At 33.7% G+C, this 21,706-nt stretch overlaps 2 protein-coding genes across 9 annotated transcripts in view; one reads left to right on the forward strand and one right to left on the reverse strand.

Annotated features, from left to right (window-relative positions):
- The window catches only part of LOC129264864 (tetratricopeptide repeat protein 7B-like), a 34,124-nt gene extending 25,583 nt beyond the window's left edge, over positions 1-8,541 (forward strand). For 4 of the 7 annotated variants that reach the window (XM_064102087.1, XM_064102082.1, XM_064102084.1 and 1 more), the window contains 4 exons: positions 4,785-4,922; positions 5,411-5,508; positions 6,056-6,252; positions 7,023-8,541. In XM_064102087.1, the coding sequence (XP_063958157.1) occupies positions 4,785-4,922; positions 5,411-5,508; positions 6,056-6,252; positions 7,023-7,152 (563 nt within the window). In that variant the 3' untranslated portion in view covers positions 7,153-8,541. Of the gene's footprint in view, positions 1-886; positions 911-4,784; positions 4,923-5,410; positions 5,509-6,055; positions 6,253-7,022 lie in introns of all 7 variants that reach the window. The other 3 variants (XM_064102081.1, XM_064102083.1, XM_064102085.1) reach the window with 1 other exon arrangement.
- On the reverse strand, positions 8,056-20,070 carry LOC129264865 (serine racemase-like). 2 transcript variants are annotated; one of them, XM_054902823.2, is made up of 9 exons: positions 19,651-20,070; positions 17,094-17,135; positions 16,520-16,686; positions 16,046-16,130; positions 14,309-14,435; positions 13,810-13,860; positions 12,854-12,981; positions 12,462-12,512; positions 8,056-10,870 (listed from the first exon to the last, which is right to left on the reverse strand). In XM_054902823.2, the coding sequence occupies exons 1-9, from the start codon at positions 19,819-19,821 to the stop codon at positions 10,733-10,735; spliced, it is 960 nt and encodes a 319-aa protein (XP_054758798.2). In that variant the 5' UTR covers positions 19,822-20,070; the 3' UTR covers positions 8,056-10,732. The 2 variants fall into 2 exon arrangements, with proteins under 2 accessions (XP_054758798.2, XP_063958159.1); XM_064102089.1 differs by having other exon boundaries at positions 8,056-12,004; positions 19,651-20,019.
- Between the last annotated feature and the right edge of the window lie 1,636 nt (positions 20,071-21,706).

A 21,706-nucleotide genomic window follows, 5' to 3' on the forward strand; every position in this document is an offset into this window, starting at 1 on the left:
TATGCTGATTGTTTGATGGTATTTACTATAGAAGAAAAATGATGATTTGAAGCATCAGCATCCATTCTATCATAAATCTATCTGTCGTCTTTATATTGTTGACGTTTTCACCATCTTGTTTCCGTTCACTTTGTTATTTCTGTTAAACAAATACTTTCATTATCTTATATCAGATTGTCTATATGTGAGGTCAGTCATTAATATGTGATTGCTATTTTTGATGAATCATGAAAGAGTAACCACAGCTTCATTGGTTAGTGATAGCTTTAAATATATACAAAATATAGGGTTTTACGTACATGAAAATCTCAGAAAGTTCATTCTCTTTCTATTTGGGGGGGGGGGGGGTTATAACATTTTCATAATTTTTATTGCACATTGTTCATTGAAAAATATTTCATTTGCTAATTATCAAAATACAAAGTCTCATTCTGTAGTAGGATGAAACCATATTCAGTGATGTTTCAGAAATGGATTTTCAATTCAAGAACAATGTGTATAACTTCAATGGGGGCCCAAATAGACTGCTTGGAAATGGGCTCCTAAAAATCATAAATCAATATTTAAAAAAATCATATAATTATAGCATATTCTTTTAATTATTCGATAAAATGTTGAAAACATTTACCCTCCAAGTCACCTATCATAATTCAGCCCCTTGAAATTAAGATTGAAATCACAATTGCCTTTCATACAGATAATTTAAGTCATAAAATGATTTGGAAGTAAATTATATATATTAAAGTCTGACCCATGTGTAAACAAGTTTTTTTTTTTTTAATATGGAAGACATCCTCAAACTTTCATACTTTTCATATGTGTGTCTCTTCATCTTCTTTCTATCTTTCTCTGTTCATACTCTTTATCATAAAATAACAATATTAAGATGCTAGAAGTGAAAGAGGCAAAAGTAAGTATGATTTTCCATTATGTGGCATGCTGATGGATCCCTCAGATATGATACAGTATATCACCAAATCAACAACAAAATTCCCCCTTTTTATTTTTTGATGAATCATTAATGAATGATAACCAAAACATTGTTTTCTGCACATATTCACTTTATCCAGTGTTTATGTAAAGTTCTCTTTAAAGTTTATGATATCGTAGAAGTGTATTGGTCACGGAAATACATGACTATCACTTCGCTGCGGATTACTTGATCCCAATTTGACTCATACAATTGCTGTAAAGCCTTTTGGCATGAAATAGATATTTTTAAATTCTCCACCGAGGGATGGGGTAGGAATTGTATTCCTCGGATGCAAGTTCAAGAATCATGTTTGGCCTGTGAGCAATATCTAAATACACTATAATTTTAAGCTTTTTGGATATGTGCACAATATATAATCAACTATTAATTTGTGATTGCAATTAAAATTAACATGTAATACCGATAAAATCCAAGGGATTTACATGTGTCATATCTGAATCGGTTCTGAGTTTGTATACAATACACTCATGGTCAGGCATTCAATTTCATTTGACATTATTTACCATCTTAGAATATTTTTTTCTTTTCATTTTATATCCATTGTTTCTTTTTTTTTATTACTGAATTGTTTTGTAGCAGTCATCCTTTTTTCTCATGCTTCATTTTGATTTTGTTTCCATATATATGATATGAATTTGATATTGTGCAGTAGCATTAGGACTTTTAGAATGTGTGTGTAGTGGGTGAACATTACGTTTGATTTCATGAAATTTGTATATTCAAGACTGTTGCCTTATTGATGATTTGTACACCTATCAGGCAATAGATATTGATTGATAAACCATGTCTAAGGGGGCATCACAAAACACTTGCAATCAATTAAAAGTCAATTTTAGGGATGTCAATTACCCATAAGTCTTGCAATTAATTACAAATAACTGGTCTGGTTCTCAATGGAATGTATGAACTGGGGGTGTAACATAAAGAGATGTTTAATATTAACAATTATTTGTATCTTTTTGTACATAGTTTGCCATGTGCTTAGAGTTCCACTCGATTATAAAATTGATTGCATCCTTTTATGTTACAGCACCCTGATGTAATATTGTTGAAATCGGTCTATCAATCATAATTTGTCATTGTTATTTGCAAGCGATTGCAAATATTCTTTCAACCACCCCCTATCCTGAAAGTAATAATTCACAGTTGATCTGCACATCCATGACACAGCTGAAAGTCAGTATTTAAATGAAATGCTCATTGATCCTAATTTTGATGTGCACCTGTCAGTCTGTCACAACACTGTTTGACAGTGCTTATTTGCATAGATGGAAATATTCAAAGGCAGTGTCATCCCTCTTGATTGAGTGTAATTCTTAACATTTTATCTAAGATTATTTTTACCCCTTTCAGTGTTGTCATCATACTTCCCATCACTTTTAAATCCATAAATTTATTTTTAAGAAGCTTTTGCAGTAGTAGTATATACTGCAGCAGTGGTAGCCACAAATTATTGGATATAAACATAACCTGCCTTGTGAGCACAATTCGCTTAAAGTACACTCACAAATAAATAAATTGAATTAAATTTATTCAATTGTATATTCAGCTATTTGCTTGTACAAGTAATACAAAGTAAATAGAACATAGTCATTACAGCATCAGGCATTTGAAGTGTATATTTAATCACTTGTTCATCTGCTTTATCTTATCTTATATTATATTTCAAGTATTTACACATATAGCACAAGTTTATTTGCATTGGCCTATGGGTGTAAGGGGCTGTGGATTTTGGTTGCTGATTTTTATTTTGTTTCATTTTATTCTTAGTTTTATTTTTCGTTTTTGGCATATGAATATAGGCCTGCTATATTGAGCAAAATGCATTCAATCATAAACATGACACATATAATGGTTAATTTGTAGATTCCTATATGGTTAGATATGTTAAACATTTATTTTACTATTTTACATCCTAGCAATTCTTCGTCTGCTTGATCATGTTAGATTTGCAAATGACTTTGGATTATGATAAGCCAATTATTGAGAACATATTCTGTAAATATAACAAATGAACAAAATATAGTATGCAAAACATGGCTATTGTATTCTAGTATTTATTCTGTATACAAATTTTTTCCTGATCAAATTAATCTTGTTTTAAATACATATTTGGAATAATTACACTTAATGTCTTACATTCAATAGGCAATGATCATAATTATACAGGATTCTATAAAGTCAGCTTATATGAGGTTTATTATCAACATTCACAGTTCACTTTCAGTTATGCAATGTGCATTAGTAAGAATTTCAATATATATATATTAAAAAATACATAGCTATAAATATATTCATAGTTTGATGTAGATTTAGAACCACAATGATAGGGGATTATAATAATAGTTTGGCTTCAATACTTTGCAGTGAAGCATGCCCATGTATGATGATTTTTGTTTTGTGTATACCCAGTTACTTATTATATGCAGTTAATTTATGTATTTGTATTTAGGGGAGTTAAGGACAATGATATAAATATCAATTAGATATTTTATGTCAGTATTTTGGTCATATTCCCAATGACTTACATGTAAGTTGTGTTACATGTATATTTCTTGATTTTGTAATAAACCAAGATATGTAGTAAGAGATACTCCTATGATAGCTCAGTAATGCCCTTTTCACAATTCGTGGTGCGACTGCTTACAACCGTTGCGATCGTGTGCAACATACATTTTGACCAAACGATCGCAAGAGCGATTGTGAAAACCCCTTTATGTACAAGGTGTTAATCATACTTCCTTAAGATTAAGATTTAAGAATCAATTTGAAATAACTTGTCATTATTGCTGATTACCGATGAAAAAAGCATTTCATTTTACCATGTAGGTCATACTTCACTCTTCATTCAATTTGATTGCAATATAGAACTCAAAAGTCCCTGCTTTATGATAATGGGATATCTAAATTATTACATTATAGTTCTTATGTGAATATTCATTTCATGAAAGCATTCAGTCAATTACAATTATATTGGAGATTAATATTCACTTTGTGTATTTGAAAGTTACTAGTATTCTCAAAATCTTTTGCATTTAGAATGTAAAAAGAAATTATCTTTACCTCTTCATTAATGGGTATCGTAAAATTTGCCGCAGAGAAATGTGAAACCTGACCCCAAACCCAACTAGTATCCTACATGTAAGTCTCATTCTTGCATTATTTTCTACCAAAACAAATTTCACAGCTCTATCCCTAATGTTACATCTTTGGATGATAAAAGCAGTTTTCCAAGGGGTAAATGTTAGGTTACACATGTGATGGTGTGTAGAACAATAGGTGATATTAAGTTTGGTGTTTACATTTTGGTGTTGGTGTTGGGCTAATTTGTACATCTGCATGACACTAAACTTAAAATGTAGCTGATGCTGGGATGAATCTCACTAGGTAATGAGCTACCGAATTAGATTATTTTGGGGAAGTTTTTGAGCTATGGTGAGCAATCTGAATTGTGCTTCTGACACCTAAACAAGCACCGACACTGAACTTTAAAATCACCCTATCAGCCTTGTAATCAATACACCGAGAACATATTGGCTGGTGGTGGCATTATTGGGAAACACTTTCACTTGAGCATGTAACTATAAGGATCCAACACCACCTACCTTACATGGACATACCAAAGCTGTCTGTACAATTTACCAAATCTGAAAACTACATAAAATTCCTGTAGTTACAACATAAGCATTCACTGACCCTGACATCCTCATTAATATCTCTTCCTAATGGGAATAACAGAATGGACCATTGTGATGATCTGAAAATTGCCATCTTTCTTTTGAACCCATAGGTTCCATTCACAACTCCCTTGCCGCTTCGAGAGTAGAGCATGCTCTGTCTGAGGTAGCTTCCTCTACTGGTAGTTTCATCCCCAAGACTGGGTCTCAACAACTCTGGATGATCCAGGCTCATATCTGGCTTGCCATTGGTAAGGACTGAATTGATTCTTGATATAAAGATTGTTCCTTTTGTAGCTCTAAATAAATAAACTAGAATTAGCCAGGTGTCTTATGTTAAAGATCTCCATTAACAATGAGTGCACAGTTGAAGTGAAATATATCTTAGAGATCCAGTAGGAGGCTGCAGTTTTCTTTGGGAATACAGCCTCTTTAAATGCTGCTACATGTAGTTCAGTGGTTTGTTCAATTTTGATGAAATAGAAACTATGGCAATGATTGTTATATACACCTTTTTGTAGAGATTGTATTTTTATGGTATTTATATGATACTTAAATACGTATTGAACAGAAGTCTAGTTTTTAACTCATCTTTAAGCTAGGCTTACTGATTTTCCTGAATATTGTGAAGAAAAAAGTGTAAAACATGGAAATGGTTTAGATCAAGATTACATTTAACCTGAATATCTTTGTTCAAATGACTAAACTCTTTGACTTTTTTACTATCTGTTCCATTCAGCTGAGCTCTACCTAAGTCTTGAAAGACCTGAGGAAGCCAGAGCTTGTGTGCAGGAAGCATCATCAATCTTTCCTCTCTCACATCAAGTTATGCATACAGTAAGACAAGTCTCTAATCCGATGTAAAATAAATTCAGTTGTAGCATTTTAGAATTCAACTTCTTCTTTTTTTTTTTACTATTTCTTTTGTTTTTCATTATATGAACTATATAGAATATTTCAGTTTATGGCAGATTTTGCAATAAGGGAGCATTTTTATGAATCATAGTATGTTACAACAATGGCAATGGCACATGTTCATGGATGATTGAGACTTTGTTTCACATTGTAATGAGGAAAAAATTTAGATATTTCATCTATCATATAATGAAATACAGAAGAAATAACGAGTGGGCGACACCATTAATCCCCTCATTTGCACACCAACCAGGGTGTGCTCAAAACTGTTTTGTGAAATTAAGCTAAAATTTTAAAGGTCATAATGTCTTCCTTAACATCCGATTTTGATTAAATTTTCACCTTTATACCTCTTTGATTTGTCTTTTTTCCTTTAAATCAGCTTTTTGCTGGGTGTACATGACCTTAAAAGATAATTCAACATTTTTCACCTCAGTTTCTTTCATATTTTCCCTTACATTTTCAACAGAGAGGGTGCATTCATGAGCACAATAGAGAGTGGTCAGATGCCAAGCAGTGTTATGACAGTGCCCTGGCTATCAATCCTTCACATATCACCAGTCTTCAGAACCTAGGCTGTGTTTACACACAGCAAGGAAACATGCTCATGGCAGAGAGAATACTGAGAGAAGCAGTCAACATGGATCCCACTTCCCATCAGGCTTGGTATGAACATGGCTTGATTCTATATAGCTTTTAACTGTATCCAAAAAGAAAAACGTACTTATGTTCAAAGACAAATTTCTGCTAATACTATTCTGAAGAATCTTAAAATGGAAATACATGATCAGCTTAATGAATGGTTCATATCTGTGTAAATTTTATTGATTTAAAAATGTGATTAAAGAAAGAATGTTAGAGTTGTACTATCGTTAAATACCATTTAATCACCATACATTTTTAGTTCTGTGTATTTTTTCCCAAAGTTACATATTCCCTGTAAGTCATATAAATGTATGTAAGATTAAACATTATTTTGATGGAAGAATCATATTGCAATTATCAGAAAACGGTTTGTTGTGATATGAGAGTGCAATTGATTTTATTTTTCATGGACAAAATCAATTATTTTTTCTTGAAATTAAAGTTTTTGTGATCATGAATTCTATAGTCTCAGTGGTCAATGATGCCTAGCCTTTGATAAAGTCCTATATTACCTGTATACCCAGTCACAAATAATGTTGCTCTTGTTTATGCTATGCAGTGTCAATATCTGAATACTTCCAATATTCCATGAAGACGCCTGACCTGTTGACTCCTGTTTCCTCTAGGCTTTGTTCGGGGATCACTATGTTTCGGTAGACACTATGTGAAAATCATTATTGCCTGCCTGCTCTTATGAAATATCTATGCTCTAGTAGACCACCGTCTGAAACAAGGGGTACCTGATGATTAATTAGGGTTCATTGATAAATCTTGTATAATTTCCTTTGCAGGATCTCGCTCGGTAATGTTCTTCAAGCTTCGGGTCAGTGTGGAGCAGCAGGAGAATGTATGCTGACTGGTCTCCAGCTGGAGTCCACAAGCCCTATCCTACCTTTTTCAACCATTCCAAGAACTCTCTAGACCATCTGTCAGTACTATTCTACACTGTCTGTAGCTAATGTCTGTCACTAAAGCGAGACTTCTTTAATATGAAAGAGTAAAGTGCGTGTTGCTTACACTTTTATCATTCCGATAGCATGATGTATTGCCACACTCACACTTTGGTGATATATCACTCGTTTCCTTTTGTCATTAAAGGGCAACATAGTATACTTCAACAGACCATGCACTGAGATCATCATTGAAGGTTTGTGTTTTTATAATGGAGACAAGGTTTCAGTTCACTATAAAGTGAAAATGGAATGTTTGAATGGTAGAATAGAGAGAAATTAAATGACAAATGAAAGAGATGGTGTGGAATCGAAAGGCAAGAACATGATAGATGAAAAAAAGAGAATATTCTTTTATGAAATTGGATGAAGTCCTTTAGAGGAATGTAAACCATGTGAGATACAGCAGCTTGAAGTACATGACAAAAATCATCATTTAAATGTCATTTGTTCCAAATGAATGAAACTTCTGCATGTCGGTCAAAATATGCAATAAAAAAGACTCGCCCAATTTCTGATTACTGAAAATAAAGTTCAGATTAAAGAAGATTTTCAGAATACTGGCCTTGTTTGCCAGTGCGATATATTAAAAAAAAAATAATAAATGGAACAGGAGGATATTTTGCACTTAGCAGAGAGTATTTATATTTCTTCTGTTTGATTTCCAGAGCAGATGGTCTATTCTAAGAGAATATGACATGATTGTGCAATATCTGTTGGATGTATATACATGTATTTATATTGAGCGCACAGTTGTTTGTGATGTTTTTGTTTTCTGATGTTGGTAAAACGCATTTAATTTTGCTGTGTTTTGAATGCTAACTAAAATTGTTCTATTTTACAAAAAGAAAAGATCACGATCTGAAAGTACAGGTAGAATTTGATTAAAATTTATTGGTAGATCATATCACAATTATATATATTTTCTATAGTTTACACAAATACAAACTTAGTTCCTCGTAGTAGATGCCCATACACAAGCATACCCAAAAGTTCCTTCAGTGCAATTTCATTGTATATTTCCTTCAGAAAATATACATTTATTCTATGGACAGGCTTACATTAATGTTTGCTCATTTAAGAAGGCATTTGTGGTTACTTACATCCATATTTGTAATTTTCTGGAAATATTTATATTAACTGTATTTCTGTAATATAAATAGAGAACCTTTTCAAGATTTGCATTTTATATAATTTACACATATAAATTGATCAAAATGTTTTGAATAGAGAATATGAATAGCTCCACTAGAGCACCTATTTCCTAAATTATGATGAATGAATATAGAACAAGATTTCATACTGAAAATTTACACAATTTAATTAAAGCTATTGATTGAATAAAATAAAACAATCACAATTTTACTGAGTTTGGTGTATTTTGTGCTAATAACAGAAGTAAAAGCCCCAAGCTAATAAAAATGTGCATAGAATGCATGGATAATAAATTAATCTCATTGATTGTATAGTCCAAGATGAATAATGAGAAAATGGAGGAGGAAATTTGGATAGGAAATGAGAGATGAAAGAGGATTTTAGAAAGAGGGGGAACATGGAAGTATATGTCAGAGAGAAAGATATATATATATACAGGCCCACACACACATACACTCAGAAAGAAGACTGAGGGAGGGCAGCGGGTAAAAAGGGAGAGAGAAGGTGAGGAAAAGAGAGCAAGAGAGAGAGAGAGGGGGTGAACATTCATATGGGATACATGTACATAACAAACATGATGCAAAGCCAGTTTGAAACCATTTACAATATTACCAGAATATACATCATGAATGTGACTGCTTAGTGTAACCTCTTCCAAAACATATTATTGCACAATCAATGCACTATCCCTGAACCCTAAAATCCATGCTAAAATCATAGATTCGTACAACAGAAAGGCACACAAAATAAGAATTACAATTCTTAAATTACTACCCACCCCACCCTTCTGCCAAAAATGTGCTATTAGAGCAATGAATACATGTAAAAGGCACTTATTTGTCATGATTAAACCTGGATTCCCTAAATATATTGCCTTTAAAAGTCAAATTGACTATCTGTTTTCAATATACATGATTCCTTGACTACAAAAGCTCTCCATAGCATGAGCAAGATAAAAAACAATGGAATCACCTGAGTTTTAATGAAAGCAGGCAGTAGAATAACCAATAAATACTGCATCATGATCAAATCTGGCGGCATGACTACATGGAAAGCCAAACAGCGGCCTCCAAAATGCATAGGCTCATACAAATAAAGTAAGCATTATGAGTACCTCCATAACAGCCCTTATTTTTGTATTAGCCAGTAAACATGGTCTTGTCTGCTGGTTTTACCATGAGGCACCAACGCAAGTATGTCACATTCAAGAGATATATCATGTCCAACTAGACAAGTAAATCCTCAGTTGAAATACTGCCTTCAGTCAGTCACAAGACTTTCTTCTTAATTCGAATGTATCTTGTTTTAATCAATAGGTTATGGAAACTGGTTTGTCCCTACGGTGAACCTGTCCCTACATGTACAGTGGTGGTAAAAAGTTAGTGAACCCCACCAAAATATGCACTCCTTCATGCTGAGTGTTGAAGACATCAACACTACAATATCCGGTGAGCCCAGAGAAACAAACTTTATTAAATATCTAAAACATGGCAGAACTTGAACACTTTTAAAATATGTTCATTTTTTGGTGGGTTCACTAACATCAAGAGAATCGAATCAAAATCTGTCTTGTCACAGTGAATTCAGCACTCAACATTTACATGTAAGTTGAACATATACATGACACAATGACCAATATATTATTTCATATATTACCATATTTCAAGTTTAAGGTTTTCAGAAAAAAACAATATCCAATTGATAAAATTGTCCCCCCCAAAAAAATCGGCCTCTGATCATTCACATTTCTACCCCTATGATACTAAGTTAGTATTATGACAGAACTCTTGCAGGTTTTCATAATAAAATCACTTATGTGGCATTGGTGTGAAATATTTTAATGGGACTCTTGTACCTAAAATATACAAAAGAAATAAAACTGACTCTAACTGCCCTGAATAATAGGACTCAACACTCTTCATGCATATTTTCACTGCATAGAATACCCACAGGATTTGTAAAGGGAACACTCGATTCTAGTAAGCTTCACGAATTGATGCAGCATTTACTTTGTTAATATTTCATGCATTACTATTCTCCATCTATATCTACAGGTAAGGTAGATGAATTAATATAATCATGAGTATACTGAAAGACAACGCTGCAAAATGTATAATATAAATATGTCTTTGATTCAATAATAAAAATTTAGCCTCAAGAACATTTTGTGCTGGAGTTTGAAATATGTTTCTTTTTTTTTGTACGAATATATTCAGACTACTCAAATTCGAATAAAACTATCTATAAAGAGCATGGAGAGAATTATTTAAACACTTTCAAAGAGTATGGGAGCTAGGAAAAGCTCTATTGTCTCTAAGCAGATAAAATATGAATAGCACCAGCCAGATGGTGATGATGCAGATAAAATTCGGTAATGTCTGTAAATAGGTGTACAATCACCATGGCAACTGATCAATATTCACATTCCCACCACACAAAATTACTGCCACATTCTTCAAGCTGGGATCAAGCGCCCTCATCTGGTCTGACAAAACAGCTGCTACCGGGGCTGCCCCTGCTGCTTCCACGACAAGCTGATTAGACAAACAGTAAGCAAGACAAAATAGAATGCATCTATAAGGTTAGTACTGTGGAAAACTAAGCTTGATCAAATGACAAGCCACTATAATATTAGGGTTAACTGTATTAAAATGAATGGCAAGGGTGTGCAACAAAAATCCCGAACTTTCATCAATGAGATACAAAATGGTGAAATGCCCTATACTTTATAGACATTTTGTTTGTCCATAGGGCAAAGATTTCCCTGCTTATTATGAGGAAACCAATATGCATATATAATGAGCTATGACCTCTGATCTTTGAGCTGCAGTCTTGAAATTGAAATTTGTACTGGAGCGTACTTTTAGTTAGTTCTACCTATATACACATCAGAAATTAGGAATTCACTATTCATCCGAATTATAGCACAATTATAAATTGGGGAAGAACAGAAAGACGGGTGCAATACCTTCGAGTCCAGAAATCGTCATCAAGGGCTCAAAAATAGTTTTTGCAATTTCAACTTGAAAAACCTTATAGTTGTAGAACAATCCAATGCATTAATCTTGCATGAACAAACCAACACTGCAAATGTCTGCAATTCACCCGGCCTGCCAGAACCCTAGGCAGCAAATGTCATTTTTTCTCTTGTTTCTTTTTTAATCAAGTATGACCAAAACTTCCTGTTATAATGGTAATACATATATATGTATATTTCAATTTAGGCAACTCTAATTTGACATGCTTAAAGACAGTATATCAAATTGAGTTGCTATAACAATTATAAAAATAATGATAGTACAGTTAGTGTCATGCATGTATAAAAGACTACACAGCAAAAAAGATTCATGGATTACTGAATATAAACAGCTCTATTTTCAATTCAGGTGGCGGGTGAACTCCATACATACAAAATTCAAATTCCTTGTTCAAACTATTTATATAGAAACTTCATTGAAATTCAACCAGTAAAATGGTCAATCGTCATGCGTCTACCAAGTGGTTTGAACCAGAGCCATGAAGACCAACTATCACCATGGTAATTGCTCGATATTCACATTTCCACCACACATGAGAACCGCCACGTTTCTAACCCTTGGATCGACAGCTTTCATCTTGTCAGATAAAACTGCTGCTACTGGTCCAGCACTTGCTGCTTCTACTACCAGCTGAGTGGAAAAATAAGTCATGGATAGCTGGTGCTCTCAAATGTACTTATTCATTAAGAAACCATCAATCTACCAAGATTATGTCAATATTCATTTTTCATACAGTATAATTCAAAATTAATTAATATTTACTAATTACAATACAATTCAAAAGATAAAATAATACAAAAAATGAAGGTAGATTCTATGGTTGGCATGTGAAAATGAAAATGTCTAAACTTATAATTTTTAACAATCCAAACATGAACTATCGAAAAAATGAAGAAACGTTTGAAAACTCGCATTTGAAAGTTCTGTCATGTTAAAAAGTTTAATAGTACTAGTAGAGAAACATTTTCTGACTTGCAAATGCAAAATAAACATTTCACTGTTTGTACCCTTTAAGATATTTGACAGACATTGTCTTTGCTTTTTATCAAAATATAAAATAAAGAAATATGCAGTTTTATTGAATTACCTTTAATCTTGTCCATGTAAATTTCATTGCTGAAATGATTTCATCATCTGTCTACAAAAAGCAGACAAAAATACTAATTGATAATACACCAAAAATCAATGATCAACAAATGAAAATATTTACAATTCATAATGGAATATAATACATCCATCATTTTATAAATTATTCAGATGTCAATCCTGATTATCTTCAGCTATCAGAAAAGCTACTAGGGAATTGCTTTGTTTTATATGCAAAAAATCAAAACAAAGTTATCTTTACTTCCAAAATATTAGATGCTCAGGATAAATTCCAAGCCCACAGCTCGAAACCTCTTTGTCATTACACTGGCTCACTTTGAAATATTGATGTAATGAATGTTTTAATATTCAAATTTTTTATATCATACATACCACTGTAAATACTTGTTTCTCAACAAGATCTCTGACAATAGGCCAAGTAAGCTGTCCGACCTGTTGGGTAGGTGTAGCATCGGCTACTGTATCAAGGGTTTTAGGTGGTCCTACCCACATTCTCTCTCCTATTGTATAACATTTGATTTATAAAAAAATATATTAGTAAGGAAAAAAATGGCAAACTGAATTATAAATACAAGGAAAACAAAAGACTTGTATATCATGATTCAAAATGTGAACAGGTGGGCAGCTATTAGAAAAAATATCAGTTTGTTCAGAGGAGTTGTTAACAGTTTTTAAATGGTCTTTTCACTCTCTTCAACACAGCGAAGCAATCAAGTCTCAACAGGTCTCAAAGTTTTGGTCAAGGCAGTTTTATACAATGGGTAACAAATAAACTGAAATAGTTTGGGAAATTATGAAAACTAAAAGCCAGTAAAATGAGAGATAAAAATGTTTTTAGTACCATTTCATCAATATAACATGAACATGTTTCATCTAAGGAAAATTATTTCCTCTTCTCTTTCTCCTCTTCATCTAACACCTCCTCTCCTTCTTCTACCTCTACCTTTCCTCGTTCTTCTTCTTCCTCTCCTTCTACAACATTCAACTAGCTCTTCCAACTATTTTGAAAATGTAAGCTAATTTTGTTTTTTTTTCTGTGGCAGCGGTGGGATGTATTTTTCAAAATAACTTCAAACCTTAATTTGAAAACTGCTTAAAGAAAAATAATGGTCTTTATCTATTAGAAACATTGTATTGAGCATTATAAAAATGTTGCATAGCATTATTATCATTCATATCCCCCCCAAAAAAAAAATTATTTTGTTTCTTCACAGGACATCTTTAGAAATGTAAAATTGGTATGAAACAGATAGATACTACTAATGTAGATGTATGGTGTACTTCTCATTTTTGTTGTATCAAACTATGAAATGTTTGGTATGACTTACCTGACTCAAGAGATCTTTGGAGATCTTTTCCTTCTGGTTCAACAGCAAAAACTGAATTATCAAATCAAGATGTATTAAGAATCAAACCATGCTTGATTAAATATAAAAATACATAAAATACATATAATTTATCATATCTAAGAAAATCCTTTTTGAGATTACTTAATCCAGCAAATGTATGTCATAATAATTCCTACGCTGAAAATATATGAGTTCATCTTTATTTTTATTTTCAAATTAGTACCACTTTTCACACAATATTAGAAGGTCAAGAGCGGGGGTGAAATGTGCTCCCTTCCTCATCGACAAGGACTTTTGTATTCATTAACAGGTTTTAATAGTAATTTTGGGCAATCCTTTCCCTAGACCCCCTTAAAAAATTTTGGATCTGCTGGTGTGCAGTTCAATTCTCATTTATATCTTTAATTGTTGACACTGAAAATAATAAGAAATTCACTTGTATTCTTGCAAGTGAAAAAGAAACCAATTCTTGATTTACCTTTGACATTTGGCTTCATTCCCTTTACTGCTGTAGCGATACCTGCTATGAGGCCGCCACCACTGGTCATGACTAGGACAGCATCGAGGTCTTGTACCTGTTCACATATCTCTATACCAATAGTCCCCTGGAATATCAAATGTGAATGACAGTTTTTAAAATAATGGGGGACTAAAATGTGAACATTTCTATTTAAAGCAAGGTACACAAAGTGTACTTTGAACCAACAAGGCTTGAGGTTTCAAGATAGTCACAGGTGTAATCGTAGATATGTAATGTTATGACATTCAGGTTTGAGGGGTGGGGTGTGCATGACAAAAATAGATCAGCCCCCCCCCCCCACACACACACACACTGCTGGAAATTCTGATGTCTTTTCATACCACGCTGATAATGATGCTCACAAGTAAAATCAGCAAAATTAGCAAGGACCATATTAAAAAATACAATTCTAAGTTCCCAGATAATACACCCAAGATAATCATGAAAAATAAAAAATATAACAGATTACCAGTAATCCTTTTACTTTCTTCCCTATCTTGCTTACCCCTTTAATGTGTAGGTTCAACATAAAGAATGCATATTTTGAGCCAAAAAACTTGGTACCGGTACCAAGGAAAATCGTTCCAAGTTTGGGTGGTTGATGATGTCATATCCACTAATAACACTCATCATAACAGCTGTCTCAAAACAAGTTTGAAACAGATGAGCTCATAAAAAACAACACTCCCATCTTGCTAAAGATGACGGTGGTAAAATAATACAAGGTTAATGAGGCAGGATGGATCAATTGGAGACCAAACCAGTTTACTAGCAAATAGAGTCACAAAATACCAAATTTGGGAGGACAACAAGATAATTGCCTAATAGTGCACTGCAGAATACTCACAAATAAAGGTTTTTGGAATTCAATGATTTGAACAACTGAACTTTAAAAACACGATAACAGTTTGTAAGGTCAAGATCACAAAATAACTAACTTATTTTTGGCAACATGAGTGAAATTTCTTCAAAGGAATGGTGACTGCTCAAACTGAACATTTATATTGCAATAATCACTTTACTAGCATCATCAACCTGAAAAGGGTCTTGGTTTGGTAATGGCAGGAATTACTCAAAGGTTTTGATCCAGGTAAAGTCACATGGGGCATGTGCCTCCATATTTTTTCCAAAATAAGCATTGTCGTGCCTCTTTTATTATGGTGATAACCCTTTTTGCTCATGACATCTTAGGACAACTGTATGCTGTTCAGGGGTGAGAATGATTTTCATTTATTTTTTGTAATTATTATGGAATAATGTTGGAGATTGAATACACTTTTTATCTGCTTAATTGTCAGGAAATTCTGTACACCTGAACCCACTTTCTGTGCTCCTTAATTTATGAAGTACTAGATCTTCCCAGGGGCCAGGGTGAAGTATACTAGATCATCTTGATATTTTCGAACTTTTTAAGGCTACTGGATTACAAAAGGTGTGGAGATTATATGGCATAAATATAGTCCTCGTGAAGTAAGAGGGAGATGAACTCATCCAGATCTTTTTAGAATGGTGAAGATAGGATCTGTCCAAGGCTATCAAGTATAGTTTTGGGATTTCATTAAGCTTAAATTTACTGAGGCAACCTTGACACAATTTAGTCATGGCAAAGGTTCATCGGCTAATGTAATAACTTGTTAAAGGTTTATTATGGATAACAAAAGACTGAGTTGATGAAAATTTAAGTTGATCACTGACCTGACCTGCCATTACATTATAGTCATCATATGCAGGAACAAACGACAGGTTCTTTTCAGAGGCGACATGCTCACATGTTTCCTTCCTGTGAAAACGATAACAAATGAAGCAAAAGCAGTTATATTATTGATTAAAACCCTGGATATAGAAGGTCTTTCTATATTCATTGACAATCTTTCAGAACTAATATCAAAACGGAACAAGACAATGGTTTAAACATGCAGGCATTGCAAGACTCAGTAATACATAATATCTTACCATTCCTTCTGAAACAAGTTCTGAGTTAACCTTATAGTCTCAATACATTTCCCCTTGTTTTGCATAGCCAAATCTTAATACAGACCAAATAAAACATTTCGATCTTTGTAAGTAGTGTCATATCAGCTGTGATGTTCTGAATGACAATCATACAATATTCACCATGAAGCAAAAACCGGGAAGAGGATATCTAATGTATCTTTAATTGTTCATTACCTTGATTGTTGGGTTGGTTCGCAGAAGACCACATCAGCTCCGTACCACCTGATGGCATCCACCTTGACCGAAGCGGTAGTGTGGGGCACCACAACGGTGCATGGTACCCCAACCATCTGGGCAGCACAGGCCAGCCCTGAGCCATGGTTACCTGTACTATGGGTGACCTATAGGTGAAATTACATACAATCCAGACTATGAACAAAAAATCAAACAATGGAAATATATTATGAAAATTACCCTTTCCCATACAACCTTCAATGTAAATGAAATGCATAATAAATTACCTTGCACATCATTTAATTTCAAGATTTATGGATCGAATGTAAATATTGACTTAGTTTGTTAATTGTATTCGATTAGTTTCCTAATTTTTTAATTGATCAAGAAATAAAAACAGTTGGATGTTTATGTGTGCAACACTAATTTTTTCTCAATTAATTATTACACATATATAAAAAGCAATCCTGAGAGCCATCAATTCACAATTTACTGCCATATTTTCAAATTAGAATGAATGAGTTCTGTATTTTTCAAATGATAAGTTTTTCTTGATCGTAGCCTACATACTCACCACACCATTTGTCTGTGCTTGATTTTCCTTCAATAAAAGAATCTGCATGTCAAAAGAATACACATAGCAAATTGATTAATTGACAAATATACCTTAATGGAATATCCTGTTGTTTGTGGATTGAAATTATCTGTCGTTAAAACCTTTTTTAATTTGCTTTTAAATGATTTTTTGTGAATATCATGATTCCATTTTTATATTCAACAAAGGGAAACAAATTTTCCACAAGGGGTCAATCAATGCTCAATTTAAATTCAAATTTCTACTCTTAAAATATCAATATTGTTGGTATCGCTGTTGGAGCTTATCAATTACAAATCAATTTTTGGTCCAAAGGCTATCATAAGACTTGCAAGTCATTTCATATTCCTGATTGATTGAATAAGCCTGCTTTTTCACAACAGAAAGTAGAGATTATTTTATCAAAGTTGCAATAGGCATAGTTAGTGAAAAAAATATGAGTTAGAGTATAGCAAATATGTGGTAAATTTTCTAAACAGTCACAAATAAGCAAAGTGGGCAAGCAAAAATTTGACCTTTAAAATAGTCGAAAATTAAATCTTGTGAAAAGATTTCACACAATACAGAAAATAATTTCATATTTTACCCTTTTCCCTTTATTACCTTACTCCCCCCCCCCCTTCCTACCCTCTGGTACATCAGTGGTTAAAGCTGATCTACCATTTTAAAGTTTGCAATCAATTATAACATCATCTTAATCTACTTATTTTATGATGGTGATAATCATTGTCAGCGAGCATCCATTTTGGATTTTAGGAGATTAAAAATTTGAATCTTGGATTTCCCCTTTCTAGGATGCTGACTCATATCCTGCAACCACTGCCATGGACCAATTGGCAGGTTGTCCTTTTTATCCTCAGGCTATAGTTACATATATTTAGTTTTTGATTTATAAAACCAATTATTTTATATAAAAATAATAAAATGTATATCCAGATCATTTGATAAAACCCACTTAGTCCTGTACATATATGTATCCAAGTCATCTCTCAATCACCACTATTGAGTAACAAGAAGCAGATCCATATGTAGTACCGGTACTTAGTACTTACAGTTGCTTTGTAATACAAAAACAATGTAAGGAATAAATATCATTAACGGAATATGAGCCCCCATACTACATGACTATATCACATATTTCTTTTTTTTTGTATCATGTTTAATCCATTCTACATGTAAACTGTGTATGGTCATTTATTTTCTAAAGTTCTATTCTGGATATTCTCTGTATATTGACTTTGTTTCATACTTCAAATTAAGTAGGTCGAAATATCGGTGCATAAGTTTCATTGTAAAATAATTGTTTTGCTTTTTTCAAATTGACAATCAAATTTCTTTAAAATTGTCAACTTATAACTCAAACTGTCATATTGATTTTCCCAACCTTACTGACCATTCTATAAAATATGAAATCTATTTAAAAAAATAGACATATAGGCCTATACAGGTTTTGCAGATAAAAAAAACACACTAACAAAAAAAAAGTCTCATAACCGGCTAATTTATCACTAGAATCCTCATCAATTTTCCGATATCTTCATATAATCATCATCACCATCACAACCACCATCACAATCATGATTATCAAAAACATCATCAGTATGATAAAAGTCATGACCATTAACTTTGAACAGTCTTCACTGTCAACACCATTGTTGTCATCACCATTCGTTCATTCATTATCACCGATTACGATTATTTATCATAGATCTCTGAGCGTTTCCAGTATATTTCTGGTATACTACTACTAATCATCATCATCATCCCTGACATCATCCCCAAGATCACTCACACGTATTGCGAGGTTAGTATTAGTATACTAACCTCGCACCATGAACCGCGTTTGGCAGTGGATTTCTAACTAGTGGGTCGCGCGTGCTGCGATCCCACTTCTGGTGTCTACAACACACGACTTCTATGGCTTGATTTTTCTGTAATGAACCCTTGAGTGCCCCAAGATCGCCTTCACCAGCACCAAAATCATCATGAATAAAACTCAACATCATCACCATCTTCCACATCGCATACACAATATTTACAATCATCGTCAACATGCATATATATCGTCATCATCATCATCACACCACCATCATCACTACTACCTCGTGATGGTTCGTGTAGGCTCCACTAGACTACCGCTACACAAACGATGAACCAACACCCAAGGTACGGTACATCACCACCACATCCATGACATCATCACCATGCATCATCATCAGCATCATCATCACCGCCATGCACCATCACACACCATCATCATTCATCACCCATCATTCATCATCATTACCAACATCATCATCACCACCATTCACCAAACATCATCACCATGATCACCATAATTGATGAAGATCATGACAACATCATCATCGAAGATGATGTTGTCATGACATGATCTACATCAATTGCCATCTTAACTTCATGATCTTGAATTGGAAGCGGAACATGATTTAACTCCCAATAAATCTCAATCACACTCAGATTCATTCAGATATCTTTCGATCAATTAGACAAATAACTAAAAAAAACTCTAGCTTACAGCATTTAAAGCTCCCCGAATCTTGAAAGAGCCTGTTTTCTGAAGATTTTCAGCCTTGAAAAACACATTCCTTCCTGTCAATTTGTCAACTGTACCACTAGTGAAAACTGGAGTTGGACTAATATAATTTGCTACTCTTTTCGAAGCACCAAGTATCTTATCAAACAACATTGTGTTTTCAATCAGTGACAGTCAGTCCCATTTGCACCTTCTTGACTCAAGCATACATTACATGTAGGCAATCTCAATGCTAAACATTGGGGTATAAAGCTTACTACAGCTGCAGTAAAACTACGACACCAATGACCTTATCATATCCAGACCTAGGTGGTGTCTATATTGTTTACAGGTGATGCGAATGAAGCAGACGCCGGTAGTGAAGAACCATTGCTTCCGGGGTTATTGGGCGGAGTTTACAAGAAGCGAGAAGGTAATTGGTTGGTTATTGACCCTCATTTCCTTATGTGGCCAATCAAGCCGCCTATCGGTAAATTCGTGTGAAGTCGAAGAGCTCCTCAGCTCACCGCACTGTGTACTTCGTCGATAATTGAGAGAGAGTAACACAATTGCGTTGGCAAAATTTCACAAAAATACTTGAAAAAATGTGAAGATAATCCAACTTTCTGATCGCAACTGAAGAGTATTCCTGGTGTATTCAATATAGGAAAAAGAGGTTCTCGGTGAAAATGCGTAGCTATAATTAGCTATCCGAAGATGTCATATGTCTGGAGATCGAGAGTGACCGCTTTCGTGGCATTCTCGTACGCTAGCGCATCGGCCTAGGTCCTCTCTGAATAGCCGCTACTGTGACTGTGAGCTAAAGCAGTGCTGCCAAGTCTTTTCTGCATTCAGCTGTGTACTGCATTCCCGGACCATGCCCGAACTGCATTGCCACTTTCAACATGGATTATCGATTGGATCATTACATGTGAATGTTCACAGTTACCAGCCAGAGTTGTACTTTAAATTTTAGAATGATTTAAAATTCTAATTTCTATCTTCATTGAAATATTTATTTTATTGGCTTTGGGTGTAAACCAAAATAAAAAGAATGAATAATCAACGGCCATCTTCGCTCGCGGTTGGAGAAAGGAAAAATCGCATTGTTGTTCGTGGAACAGGAGCAGGAAAAAGAAAAAACAAGACTTTGAGTCAAAAAGTGAGATAATCCTCTTTTTTTTAATTCTCATATTCATTGATTAAATTTTAGTCATGTTAAATAATTTAGAATAGTGTACAATAATGTTGATTTGGTCATTCAATGAAATGTTAAAAATAAAAGAAGGTCAGAAGGCATGGAAGGTGTCTTGCCTCTAACTTAGCTGGGAGTGGGAGTTTTTTTGTATGATAGATCTACTATTTTTAAAAATAAGCCATGTTTGGCCCACTGCAAGGCCAAGTTGGTGCCAAACATCTTGAAAATATCAAGTTCCTAATTTGCACATTAAATGATGTTGACCAGTATTTGTATTTCTTTCAAATTTATACCGAATTAAACCTTTAAATTATTACGTCCTGGACCTGGTATCATTGTGTGATTTATGCAAATCGATGTCTTTGATTTGCATATATATATAAATCACATAATATGCACTACCACAGTTACAGTACCAGGTCCAGGATGTAATAATTTAAAGGTTTAATTCTGTATAAATTTGAAGTGTAATTCAACTTCCCTTTCTTAAAATTTTTTTTCTTAGGTCACCTTGGAAAGAGTACTTGGAATAACCGTTAAGGACAACTGTACGTTGACCTGTGACCCGAACACAGGTCATGTGGCTTATGTTGCTGGGTGAGTAATAAGGATCAACCTGGGGGCAGTTTCATACAGAGAACTTTACAACTGTTGTAACTTTTTCATTATGGCAACTACCATGGTAACAGGGCTCAGCAGCCAATCAAAATCAAGGTTACCATGGTACATGTAGTTGCCATAATGGCAAAGTTACAATAGTTGTATGCAACTTTGTATGAAATGGGCCCCAGTTGTTATACCTTTCTGAATATAGTGGAAAATACTTTTGGTTGTACAGTGTGTTTTGCTTTTGAAAATTTT

Source organism: Lytechinus pictus, chromosome 7 (genome assembly GCF_037042905.1).
Source record: "Lytechinus pictus isolate F3 Inbred chromosome 7, Lp3.0, whole genome shotgun sequence".
In the NCBI taxonomy this organism is placed as follows: Eukaryota; Metazoa; Echinodermata; class Echinoidea; order Temnopleuroida; family Toxopneustidae; genus Lytechinus; species Lytechinus pictus.